Source organism: Rhinolophus hipposideros (genome assembly GCF_964194185.1).
Source record: "Rhinolophus hipposideros genome assembly, chromosome: 1".
Lineage (NCBI taxonomy): Eukaryota > Metazoa > Chordata > Mammalia > Chiroptera > Rhinolophidae > Rhinolophus > Rhinolophus hipposideros.
Window position 1 is genome coordinate 107075954 of NC_138047.1, and position 13279 is coordinate 107089232.

The window sequence follows — 13279 nt, forward strand, 5'->3', positions numbered from 1 at the left end:
GCCAAGGGCTCCCGGACGTCTGACCATGATCTCTGGGGACCTTCATGTTCCAGCCCCTGCCCACTGTGTATCCCTGAGGAAGGCCCGTCACAGATGTGCTAGGACATTCCTCAGGGGCAGACAGTGTCCACCTTGCTAACCACTGAAATGCCAGCACCCCACGTGGTGTCTGCATACAGCACGCACGACAGACACTGTGATATTTAGTGAATGAATCAGTGAATGAATGCTGCTTCAGCCTGCTCTGGGCCTTTTAAGTACCAAGCTGTTGCCTCCTGCCTGCTGGCTAAGCTCCTACCGTGTTTCCCCGAAAATAAGACCTAGCCAGACAATCAGCTGTAATGCGTCTTTTGGAGCAAAAGTTAATATAAGACCCAGTCTTATTAGACCGGTTATAATATAATATAATATAATATAATATAATATAATATAATATAATACAATACAACACAGTATAATAAATGTAATTAATGTAATATAGTATAATATAATGTAGGACCAGGTCTTATATTAATTTTTCCTCCAAAAGACGCATTAGAGCTGATGGCCTGCCTAGGTCTTATTTTCGGGGAATCAGGGTAGTCACCTTGCAGGACTCCTGTCCTGCCCTGATTTCTGAACTCTTACCGTATACCTGGCACTGATGTCTTCCTTTCTTCCATTCCACCCGAGCTCCACGACCACGGGAGCAAGGCAGCCAGGTGCCCACCTCTGTATCCCCAGTGCCTCGCACTGGGTCTGCCTCATAGAGAGCGTCAGCACATTTGGAGAGAAAGGGATATGAGAGGGAAGGAAGGATGGACAGATGGATGGAAGGGAGGGAGGGTGGCAGGCAGGCAGGCAGGCAAGCTGACTGGAAGAACGGCCAGTGGAAGGAAGGAGGCTGGGAGAGCGCTGCGCCTCACCTGGCCACCCACGGGCCCCGCCGTGTCCCCGACGCCGGGCGGGAGCTCTCTCTTTGGACTACTGTGCTGCCGTTCAGCCTCCCTGACCTGGACCAGCTGCTCGTCCAGAGCCTCCTTCTGGAGCAGCAGCTTCTGGGTCTGACCCGCCTGCACGCCAAGTTCCTTCTCCAAGGCCAGAATCACACGGTCTTTCCCTTTGATCTCATCCATCTGAAAAAGAGAAAGAATAAGCAATCCATCACGGGGGCTCGTGACTAGGGAACTCTCTCCCTTGCTGGCCTTACGCCCAGCGAAAGGTGAAGCAGGACCCAGGTCAGCTGAACTCGGCAAACTCAGGACACAGAGAGACCACTGTCCACAGCCCAGGTCCTGCTCCCCTGTCATTGTCCCCTGAGCACAGAGGAGCAGGGAGCTATGGGTTCAAGAACCTATAGAGTCAACCAGACACTTACTCTTGAAATGTATCTATGGTCATGTCTCTTTCGCCTTAATGTAATAAAATCCCGACCGTCCAGGCTCCCCTATCCCCGCAGCTAAGCTTCTTCACAGAGCGGGCTACTCTCCTTGTTTCCCACTCACTCACTCCTCAAGCCCCTCCTGTCTGGTCACAGTCCCCACCCCTCCACCAAAATATCTCGTTAAGGTCTCTAATGCTTTCCTGGCCCCAAAACCCGCTGTACAACTTTCTGCCTTCCATCCTTCTCCCCAGCCACTGACACCGTCATACCCCACTCCCTGTTTCATGAACCTGCCCCGCTCCCTCCCGCCCTCTGCGATGACTTCTCAGCTCACATCCTCTTTACAGACTCGCCTTGCCTTGGCCACCATGACAGTCTGGAGCGTCCAACGCTTGGTCCTCCTCCCAGGCTGTCCCCTTTCCCCAGGCAGTGGCGTCCTCGCCCATGACATTCAGTCCCCCATATGTAGCTGACACTTTGATGTACTCCCCCAGAGCCACACAGTCCCAGAACCAACTGGTTGCTTATGAACTCCAAAGGACCTCACCCTCTCCGCATGCTAACCTCCACATACACCCCCGCTCAGTCTTATCCAGCATTCCCTAGAGAAAACCAAGTGGAAAGCAGCTTCGGCCCTGGGCCATAATACTGTACTTCAACCCTTTCTGGATACAACGCCAATAGCTGGGAAACTTCCCCAGTAAGGGCAGTAAACCGGGGTGTCACACCCCTCCCTGCAATCCAGGTCCTTCCTAGAACCTGAGATTGTAACCTCATTGGGAAATGGGGTTGTTGCAAATATAATTAGTTAAGATGAGGTCATGCGGGAGTAGGGTGGCCCTGATGACTAGTGTCCTTATAAGAGGAGAAGAGACACGCAGACAAACAAGGAGAAGGCACATGAAGGTGGAGGCAGGGACTGGAGCGATGAGGCCACAGCCCACGTACGTCACGGATGGCCAGTAGCCACCGGAAGCTGGAAGCAGCAGGAAGGATGTTCCCTGAGAGCCTCAGAGGCGCACGGCCCTGCCCCCACCTTGATCCTGGACTTGTGGCCTCCAGAGCTGGGCAAGAATCCACTTCTGTTGTTTTATGCCACGAAGCCTGTTAAGGCAGCCCCAGCACACTAATACAAGTGCCCCTCACACTCAGCACACTCAGAAAGTGGGATCGATTCAAGTTGATTGTAATCTGACTCTTCCTTCGAATCATACACCACAAATTCAGACACAGACCGCCACAGCACAGGATTCCTGGGCTGGCAACAGACGGAAGCGAGTGCAAATCCCCACCCCCACCTGCTGTGTGACTGTGGCCGGGTTGGGCCACCTCTGAGTCAACCTCGGCATCTGTGATGTGGGGACACCGAGAACACTCTAGCGCCGACCCTGTCCGTCCAATCGTGGAGAGATTTGGATCAACCACAGACAGAATTCAGCATAGAGCCTGGCATCTTATAAGCATGCCACCAATTTAGCTGTCACCATTACTCTGTTTTAGATCCTGGTTAACAGAAGGCTATTTTATGTAAACAGCAGGCCATTAAAAGCTGATAAAATATGAGATGTGATTAAAAACAATATGGTGAACATTTAAACAAAAAAAAATTATTACAGTAAAAGACACATTGCCATTAACCCCTCTCAAAATACACCCACTAGCTTCGAACACACTTATCCCGTCATTCTTGTCACTTTCTGAAGCATTTCTGGAAGTCCTCTTTTGTGAATGTCTTTAGTTGTGCTGCTGTGGCTGCCTTGATGTCCTGAATCATTTTGACCTTGGGGAAGAGCCAGAAGTCGCAAGGTACCAGATCCAGTGCATAAGGTGGATGAGGACACACCGTAATGTTTTTATTTGACAGAAAATGCCGTACCGGAAGCGATGTGTGACGTGGAGCGTTGTCATGATGGAGGATGAAATAAAGACACTCACGAAAAAAGACTTTCAAAACTGGTTCAGAAAGTGGCAAAAACGATGGGATAAGTTCTGTTCGGAGAGAGGAGAAGTACTTTGATGGGGATTAACGGCAATGTGTCTTTTACTGCAATAAGTTTTTTTTGTTTAAAACATTCACCATATTTTCCGATCACACCTCGTATGTTTGAGATTATACAAGGAGGAAAATAGTACCCCCCAAAATCCAGACTAGGAGCTTTTCACACAAAGCCCTGCTGTTCTGACAAGCTCTTTAGGCCTCCTTTCTTTGGAAGAAAACAGAATGTGCCCCTCCCCTTCACGTCTCCAACGGCCGGGACACTCTCCTGGCTCCCCAGCCAAGGGTGTGCCTAGCACGGTTTCTCCTAAGCAACTGCAGGGTGTGCCCGCTGCGCCTCCTGGTCAGCTTCCGCTTTGGCCAGGTGCCCTCTGCGTGAGTAGGGGCAGATCCCCACTGTAGGGCAGAATCCTTAGGGATGCAGAAATCATGGCTGCCAGAAGCAAGAAGAGTGAAGTGAAGGAGTTCATTAATTCAAACCATTCAAACGTGCTTTCATTAACTCAACAAATACTGAGCCGAGAGCCATCAACAGGTTCTAGCAAATATAGGTAAGCAAAACAGATCAGGGTTCCTGCCCCGCAAGCCTCTGTTTTCGAGGGGGAGGTAAACAGAAACATAAACAAGTAAACACTGTAGTAGACAGAGAGTGATTGCTGCTAGGAGAAAAAGAGAGAGGAATCAGTGGAGCCAGCTGGGGGGTGTCGCAAGTTAAGAGGGAGGGTCCCAGTCTGTCCTCCTCAGCACCCAGCAGCACACTTCTGGATTTGCACTGGAGCCCAGAAGTGCAGTGCCCACCACTGCCTTTTGCTAGCTCCTCCCACAGAAAAGCTGCAGCATCGCAAGCAACACATCTCTGGGATCCCAGATTCTCAACCTACGAGAGCAACAATTCCCCACTCATCCCAGTAGTGAACAGAGGGCTTATACCCCGTCACATGGAAAAGGTTCCTAGAAAACATTCTCCACGATCAGAGATTGTGTCCAGGAACCGGTGGACAATGAGGATTACATACTGCAGCCAACATTTTTAAAAGGCAAAAGATTTATATGATCTGAAGAGAACCTGGAGTATGCCAACATTTTTAGATGGTTACATTTCTCCAGCCAGAGTCCAGAGGTTAGGAGACTTGCCAAGCTCATACAGCTAACAGCAAGCACCCTCACTATTTGCTGAATTTGTGTCTGGCCCCCAGACTGGGCTCCTAGGGATCCTGCCCAGCCCTCAGGATGCTGATGAAGCACAGCTCTCTGACACTGAGCTTCCCAAACTCCCCCAAAACACACCAGCTGAGTGTGTGAGTGAGCATTCCTCAGGTGCCTGGCTGCACCCACTTCCTTTCTCTCACATTCCCAGGCTCAGCATGTGGTTTAGGAGAGGGGTGGGACTGAAACCACTCCAAGTTCCCAGGGCAGGCCCTGATTGGCTCACATCACCTGCATGTCCCCACCTCCTGACAGTAATTGGTTCAGGGATGGGTACATGACCCAATCAGAACCAATGGCCTGAAGAGGGTATTGCTAGGACTGTCCTGTTTCTCCTTAGGAGCTAAGAAAGAGAATCTAGCTGCCTCTGGACTGTGTTGTGTAAGGATATGGGGTCTGGCACAGGAGTGGCATCTCACCAGCACACCGGGAGAGCCCAGAGCCCAGGAATGATGCAGCATGAGGAGGGCAGAGCCCAAGAAACCTGGGTCCTAGGTGACATCGTTAGTGCCAGTGGAGCTACACCTGAAGCTAATCCTCAGTTACTAGGAGAGCCCACAGACTCTCACGGGTCAAGCTGATGTAAGGTGGAATTTCCTCATTTGCAACCAAAAGATCCCAACTGACACAGATTTGTAGAAAGAACATGAAGTGGATGGCTCTCATGTCTCTTACATGCTAGTGTGAGCTCAGTACGACATTTGTGCTAGAGACACATGCTGTCGCTCTCAGTCTTCAAAGACCCTCAAAGAAGATATTATTTACCCATTTATACACAAGCTTGAGGCCCCGAGAGGAGAAGCCGCCCGTGCCCTGGTTAGCAGTGGAACCAAGATTCAAACTTGGGTCGGCCTCCCCAAAACCCTCCCCATGCCCTCTGCCCACAGGCACAGAATCCCGTCACTTTCTGCAGTCACACCACCAGGAGATTCATCTCAGTGACAGCCTTAGTTTAGCTGTGGCTCCCAGCATGCCCGCCAGTTTGTGAATAATTTTGTGAGCTCCTCTTCACCGCCAAGTTTGGGGAACCAAAGAAGGAAGCAGAGGCTGCTCCCCCACATCCACTCCCACTTGATGCCTGTAGCCAGAGCAGTGTCCCCCAAAATTCCGTGCCCACAGGAACACCAGAAAGTGCTCTCCTTGGGAAATAGGGTCTTTGCAGATGTGATTACGTGTAAGCTAAGGTCATTCCAGAGGAGGGTGGGCCCAGGTCCACTGACCGGTGTCCTTACAGAAGAGGACAAGACACAGACACCCAGGGGAGGGGCCAGCCACACGGAGACAGAGACAAGCGAGGAGCACTGGGATTGCCAGCCACCCCCGGAAGCTGCAAGAGCCTTCAGAGGGAACATGGTCCTGCCTACCCCTGGATTTCGGACGTCCAGCCTCCAGAACTGGGAAGGAATAAGTTCCTGGTGTTTTAAGCCCCTGAGTCCGTGGTCACTTGTGGCTGCCCTAGGACACCGGTCAAGTGCCACACCGGGATTTCTTAGGAGCTGCCCTGCATCGTGCACTCAGTGGAAGCCCCCCAAGTCCCCTTGCATCTAGGTGAGGCTGACGAAGTTTGGCCAAAGAGGTGAAAGTAGAAGTGTATGGACCTTCCAAAGAGAAAAGTATTCTTAAATAAAGACTCCCACGCCCTCCTTCACCTTCTTCATCTCCTACTACCAACCTGGGACGAAGATGCGATGGCCGGCGCTCCATGGGGATGAGGGGCCATGAGGGTCATGGTCCCTTCTGAGGGGAAAGCTGGGAGGACCTGTGTTTCTCACTACTCTGTGGAGCCCCGCCATGGCCCTTTCTAGACTTTGCATACGAGAGAGAAACAACTTCCAGATTTGAAGCCCCTGTGCATTGTGGGAGCTGTCTGTCACATGCAACCAGACCTGATCCTAACCGGTCTGAGGAATGCATCCAGAAACCAGTGTTCCTGCCCCAGGTTGAATGTAACTGCCCTTTCTCCCTGACTTTTCTTAGGAGGCATGTTAAACATGGAAGCGGAAGTCTGAAATCCTTCTTGCATTTCTAATCCAATCCAGCCGACAAGGAAATGAAACACAGCACACCTCCCTTCCGAGCACGCTGCCATAAGCAACAGGCTTGCCTGAGGAGTGACACTGAGCAACAGGATAATAGGAGAAACAGACATTTGTTCTTTTCACTCTGTTCTCCTAGGTGGGCCGTTGTAAGTGAAAACCACACACACTGAGAAGACCTGAAGAGGGAATATTCGTGTTCAGCGCTGAAAGGGAAACTGACCCCAAATTCTTGGTACATTTTAAATCAAGCTCAGTCTCTTATGCAAATACTAGATTTTTCCCATTTTACTTACCTTAAATGTTTCCTGTAAGAGAGGAGCATATTTTACAGGTCTCGTATTCCAGAAACTACAAACTGCTGTTAGATGCTTTAGTTCACTTCATTCTCATAACCCTGGGGCAGATATGCGATTAGCCCCATTTTGTAGATGAAGCACCAAAGGTTCAGAGACAGTAAGCAACTTGATTAGGGTCACCCAGCGGGGCAAGGTGGGGGAAGGTGGATTCACCCAGAGCAGACTGTCTCCAAACGCTTCTCTTCCCATCGTATGATAACGCCTCCCCTAAACACACACTCACACACACACACACACACACACACACACACACACACACAGAGAAAAAAGGGACTGAAGAATATTCTGAAAACTCAGGGCTGGTATATGCTCAGATTGCCTATAAATTAAAAACTTAAATCAGCACGTCTCTCCTGCCATTCCCAGCACTAGACTGTTAACGTGAACTGACGCTCGGCCACTCACTGGGTAACCAGTGTAGATCTGGACAGCTGGATGGAGACTTCGAAAAGTCACTCTGCCTCCAGTCCGTAAATCTCTTACTACGACGTCTCCCACAGAGGGCTGCCAGCCTCTACTTACACACTCCCCCTGCCGGGGCACTCACTACCTCCCCAGGAAGCTCATAGCTCTACCCTCTGAAGCCTTTGGAATCTCAGATACTGAGGGCGGGAAATGAGTGAACATGTCCTCCAACAAAGAAAAGAGAGCCCTGCGCCCAGGAAACATTCTCCATGCCTGTCACCCTCACATCCTGCTCCTTCCCTACCTAGCCACCCTCACCTGAAGAGCACGTTCCAGGTGTGGTGGGACCTTGGCCAGCCTAGCACCTGGCACCCAGAGGAGCTCGGTACTGTCCATGAGTGACCACCTGGTCACAGGTACTCTGCTTTTTGAAGTCCTACGTATTTAAAGGTCTTGGTGCTCTATTGCAAATGGTATTTTTTAAACTTTCATTTTCCAATTGTTCACTGCTATGACACAGAAACAATTAATTTTTGTGTATTTACTTTCTATCTAGAGCCCTTGTTAAAGTCACTAATTCTAATAGTGTGTAGAGTTTCTTGGATTTTCCACAGCATCTGCAAATGAAGTTTTCCTTCCTTTTTGTCCAAATCTTCTAAGCTTTTATTTCATTTTATTGTCTTGTGTGTTAGAGGTCCTAGACAGTATAATACTGAATATAAGTGGTGACCGTGGACAGTTTGTTTTGTCCTTAAATTCAGTGGGAAATGTTTAATATTCCATCATTAGGTAGGTTGTTAATAGATTTTTGATAGAACCCTTTTCAGATAAGGGAAATTCCACTCTATTCCTAATTTGCTGAGAGTTTGTATCATGACATTGAATTTTATTAAAATGCTTTTTCTGCATCTAGTTAGATGATCATACAGGCTCTCCTTCTTTATTCAATTACTAGTTGAATTATATTCACTGATTTCAGAATATTAAACCAATCTTTGTATTCCTAGGATAAACCCTACGTGGTTATGACTTATTAGCCTTTCTACATGTTGCTGGATTTGATTTGTTAATTCCTTATTGTTAACACCTCTTATGTCTGTGTTCATAAGATATCATCTAAAGATTTTCTTTTCTTATAATATCATTCATTGGTTTGGGGTATCAGAATTACACTGGCTTCATAAAATGAGTTAGAATACATTCCCTATTTCTCTGTTTTCTGGAAAAGTTTGTGTAGAATTTAGAATTTCTTCCTTAAATACTTGGAAGAATTTATCTGTGAAGCTATCTGGTTCTAGGCTTTTCTTTGTGGGAAAATTATTACTTACAGACTTACTTTCTTTAATAGCTATAGGACTACTCTGATTTTCTATTTCTCACAGTGTCAGTTTGGGTAAGTTGTACTTGTTCAAGGAACATACCCATTTCATCCGAGTTTCAAGTTTATTGGCATATGCTGTTCATAAGGTACTGTTATTAGCTTTTTAATGTCTACAGGAGCTGTGATAGTGCCCCTTTTACATTCTTTATATTGGGGATTTATAGCGTCTGTTCCTCTTCATCAATATTGGTAGGGGTTTATCAATTTATCAACTTTCATTACTTCTGAATGTGTTAGTTTTCTTTATTGATTTACTGCAATGATCCCTGCTCTGTATCATTTCCTTCATTCTGCTTTCTTAGAGTTTAATTTGCTTTCTTTTTCTTCTTGAGATGGAAGCTTAGATATTTTATTTTCAGCATTTCTTCTTATAGTCTAAAATATGTTCTGCTCTAAGGACTGATTTAACTACAACCCACACATTTTGAAATGTGCTCATTTTTTATTAAGTGTCATGTCCCCTTGAAAAGAACAGTATTCTGCAGCTCCTGGAATATTGTATTCTGCCAGCTTAGTTTAAGTTGGTTGATTGTGTCGTTTAAATGTTGTATATCTTTGTTCATGTATTCTCTATACGATGTCACTTGCTGAGATAGGTGTGCTATTCTCCAACTACAATTCTGGATTTGTCTATTTCTCCTTTTAGCTTTGATAATGTTTTGCTTTTATACATTATTAAGAATTGTCCCTACTTGTCTTTAGTGTTACTATTTGCCTTAAACCTAAACATTAATGCCACCAGACCAGCTTTCTTTGGTTGGTGCTCGTGTGATACATCTTTTTCCTCCCCTTTAAGTTCAATCTAACTGTGTCCTCATAATTAAGATGTGTCTCCTGTCAATGTCACTGGTGTGGTGATTGTTGAACCTAGTCGGAGAATCTTAAGCTACTTGGGTTTTTAGCTTCCTGCACTATACAGGTTCAAAGTCTGACAAATGTTTCGAGGGGCAGATAGGGGTGTGTTTGTTGCAGGTCCCCTCCCTCTGGCGAATGTTATCTCCTGAGTACAGGAGATTTCACGCTGCCTTTCCATCCTGGCTCACTGCCTCCGCCATCACCCCAGAACTCAATAAACAGTCTATGGTGCAAACTGGTCTAGTGTTGGGGGCACCACTAGTTACCTGTCTTTCATGCCAACCCTGAGAGATGCCAAAAAGTCCTACTCACCTCCCTAACGCCCAGTGGACTCTCTTAGGGTAGCCCACCCCAGCCCCCATCCAGGATCAGCAAATGCCCCAGGAGGAGACTGGCTGGCAGTCCTCAGCCCACCTGGAAAGAGCTCTTTCTCCTTCCCTTTGAAATTTGTGTTCATCTGGACCTCACAGCTTCCACAACTCTCCAATCTTTAAAAACAGGATTGCTTGCACTGTATTCTTTCTCTAGTTGTTGTAATAAGATGGCTGGCCTGTCCCAACCTACCACATCTTCCCTGGAAGTGTAAGTCTGCTCCAGGTTTATGCATTCAATGAATAAGTAAGTGCCTAGTACTTTGATATTCTATGACAGTCCTTTCTTATAACCACCCTGCTCATTACCTACTAACCTCATTTTCCAAGCGAGAAACTCGTGCTCCTGAGTAGTCGGGTGATGGACGAAGGATTACACTCCTAGGGAGAAGAGGCCGGCCACCCCGAGCCTCCTAACCACACCTAAGGTAGCAGGGACCTGGCTGGAAGCCCTGGGCCCAGAAGGACGCCTGGAGGGCAGTGGGTTCTCACAGCCCGAGGCTGCCGCACGCGTGCAGAAGGGCAGGCTGCACAGGCCGGGAAGGGGAGCACGCGCGCCAGCGGAGAAGGACGGGCGCGCGCGGGACGCAGCAGCACGGTACGCACCAGCCTGCGGATGTCGCGCTCGCACTCGCGCTTGATGCGGTGCACCTGGTCCTGGTGCTCCTGGTAGGCCGCGCGCAGGTCGGCCGCCTTGGTCTTGTCGGCCTGCATGCAGTTGCTGAGGGCCTCCTCCGCCTGCCTGCGCGCCGCCTTCAGTTCCAGGATCTCCTGCTGCAGCCGCAGGCGCTCGCCGTCGAAGGTCTTGCGCGCCTCCTCGCGCGCCTCGGCCAGCAGCGCCGTCTTCACCTTGTCCGCGGCGCCGTCCCGCAGCACGTTCAGCGTGGCCTGCAGCCGCTGCAGCTCGCCCTCCTTGATCTTGGCCGTGCGCGCCGCCTCCTGCTCGTGCTGCCGGATGAGCATTTCGCGCAGCGCCTGCAGCTCCTTGGTCTTCTCCTCGTGCAGCTTGGCCCTGAGCGAGGAGATGTAGGCCGTGTGCCGCCGCTGCTCCTGCTCGCGCTCCAGCTTGGCCTCCTGCAGCCGCTCGCGCAGTTTGCCCACCTGCAGCCGAGAGAGCCCGGCAGGGTCAGGGCTGGGGTCATCTCCCCGAGTACCTGCGTGCCTGCCGGCCCCTGAGCCCCCCCCCCCCCCCCCCCCCGGGTCCCCACACTCTAGTTCCCCTTCCTGCCACCCCCATAGTCCTGGCCCTCATCAACCTCACCCAGAATCTTTCCTACTATGTTCTTGAGATTGTCCCTAGAGGTGGAAAAACATCTGAAGATGTTGGAGAGGAAAGTCAAGACTTTGACTTCCCTTCCAATGCAGATTTACAAGGAAGGGCAATTTATCAGTCACAAAACACGCCCAGCAGAAATCATCGCTCTCACTAAACGCTGAACAAATTTTAAACCAGAAATACATTTGCAGTGCCCATGTACTGGACTCTGCAGCTAGAGGAGACTGGCAGGTGGAGGCAGAGAGGGGCGGGCGGGAGCTGTCACTGTTGAGCTGCTACCCGCCTGGGCTGGGGGCTGCAGCGTCTCCCGCACCCCGAGCTCTCACGGCCCCAGGAGGGAGGGAACTCCGATCTGCTGCAAGGCAGCAGAGGCTCGCAGAGGCTTCAGTGACCTGCTTGGGTGGGGAGCCGCCAAGGGCAGAGCCAGCCTTCACCCCAGGCACCTGGCCCCAGAGCTGGTGTTCTGCAGCTGCCAGGCTGCCAACCCCACCTGAGTGTATTCGTGCAATCAGCAAACAACTGAAAACCTTATTTGTAAAATGTGCCAAGGGAGTGTTTTCTTAATATACTCCCAAATGCTTTATTTGACCTTTCCATTTCAAACATCACACAATATACACGTTCCCCAAGAACCCTTTACAAGCCATTTGTTTTCTAAATAATGCCAGTCTCCTAAGAACTGAAACACGTGGCCTCTCACGGGCCAGCTGGTTCCGTGGAAAACGGCAGCACTGCCCCCAGACCCCACTTTTTGTAGCATATCAACATGTTGAAATTCATTGCAGGCCAGGGGTTCCACAGTGTCAGCTGGGTGTCGCGGAACCCTGCCTTATAACAAACAGCAGGGAAGAAGCAAATCAAACCAGGCAAAGACAAGCCAACATCCCTTCACGTGAAACGGTCACAATCACACCAATAACACCAGTGACCGGCCAGTGTCGGGCCCGCCTCACCCAAAGGCTGCAATCAGAGTCCTTTCCCAACGGACTGAGTTCCAAGAAGCCAGAATGTAAATATTGACCGTGATCGTTCAGTGAGGGACTAAATGCTTCTGGCGTTCTCCTTTCTAGGAGGCAACACTGTCCTGACTTTCCAGTTGGTGCTGCCGGTGGTCTGCAGTCAGAAGGGCGCATCAGGTCAGACCCCGAATCCGCAGCCAGGGCGACCCGCGGGGAGGCAGGGAGGCAGCACAGGCTGGGGGTCCCCCCCAGACACACGAGCAAAACAGCCCCATCACAGAGCCACGCTCCCTTCCAAGCTCTTCATGGACGTTCACCTCCTAATTCCTATCACAAGACCGTCAGGTGGTAGTGTCACGACCCCATCTTGCAGGTGAGGCTAATTATGCAGGGAGAGTTACGTGGCTGGCCCAAGGTCACTGTAAGATGTGGTGGGAGCAGGATTCACACCAGGTGGTGTGTATATAAGCACCACTGATTTAGACATACTTTAACAAGGGGCAGGCTGAGGTTCAGAGAGGTGGGGTGTCCACCGCACCCTAAGAACATGCCCTCCATACATACCCCAGGAGTGCCCACCCCTCTGTCGAGCCAGAGGCCCGTCCTTCCCACCTTGCTCTTTTCCTGCTGGAACTCGATCTGAATGTTGGTCAGCTTGGCCCGCAGCTCCTCGTTGGCCATCTGCACCGCGTCCGTCTCCATCTCGGGCTTCTCGCCCTTGCTCCGGCCTTTCTTGGACATGCTTCTTCTCAACAGAGATGCTCAGAATCCACGTTCACGCCCACCAGCCAGCAGGCGCCGCAACCAGCTCCACCGTGCTAAGCAGTGGCACAGGACTCAGCTCTTCCTCCACGTAAACCACCATCACTTGGGAACCTGGGGGAGGAGGAAAGCCAGGTTAGCAGAGACAGAGAAACCGAGAATGGGGCTGGTCGTCCTTTGCCTGGAGCACACAAATGCAGCGGCAGCGTTCGCTCAGGCCTCCCCAGCTGGGCCAGGGTGAGGCTTACCGTGAGGCTGCCCCACCATTCACTGACCAAGTGTTTCTCAAAGTGGGGCTGCCTCAGAACCA

General features: G+C 50.2%; 1 protein-coding gene across 6 annotated transcripts in view; it reads right to left on the minus strand.

The window, feature by feature from the left end:
* JAKMIP1 (janus kinase and microtubule interacting protein 1) overlaps positions 1-13279 on the minus strand; it is a 105086-nt gene that overhangs the window by 44964 nt on the left and 46843 nt on the right. For all 6 annotated transcript variants that reach the window (XM_081037642.1, XM_081037638.1, XM_081037641.1 and 3 more), the window contains 3 exons: positions 12820-13083; positions 10579-11073; positions 906-1115 (listed from right to left, as the gene is read on the minus strand). In XM_081037642.1, the coding sequence (XP_080893768.1) occupies positions 906-1115; positions 10579-11073; positions 12820-12948 (834 nt within the window). In that variant the 5' untranslated portion in view covers positions 12949-13083. The remainder of the gene's footprint in view (positions 1-905; positions 1116-10578; positions 11074-12819; positions 13084-13279) is intronic.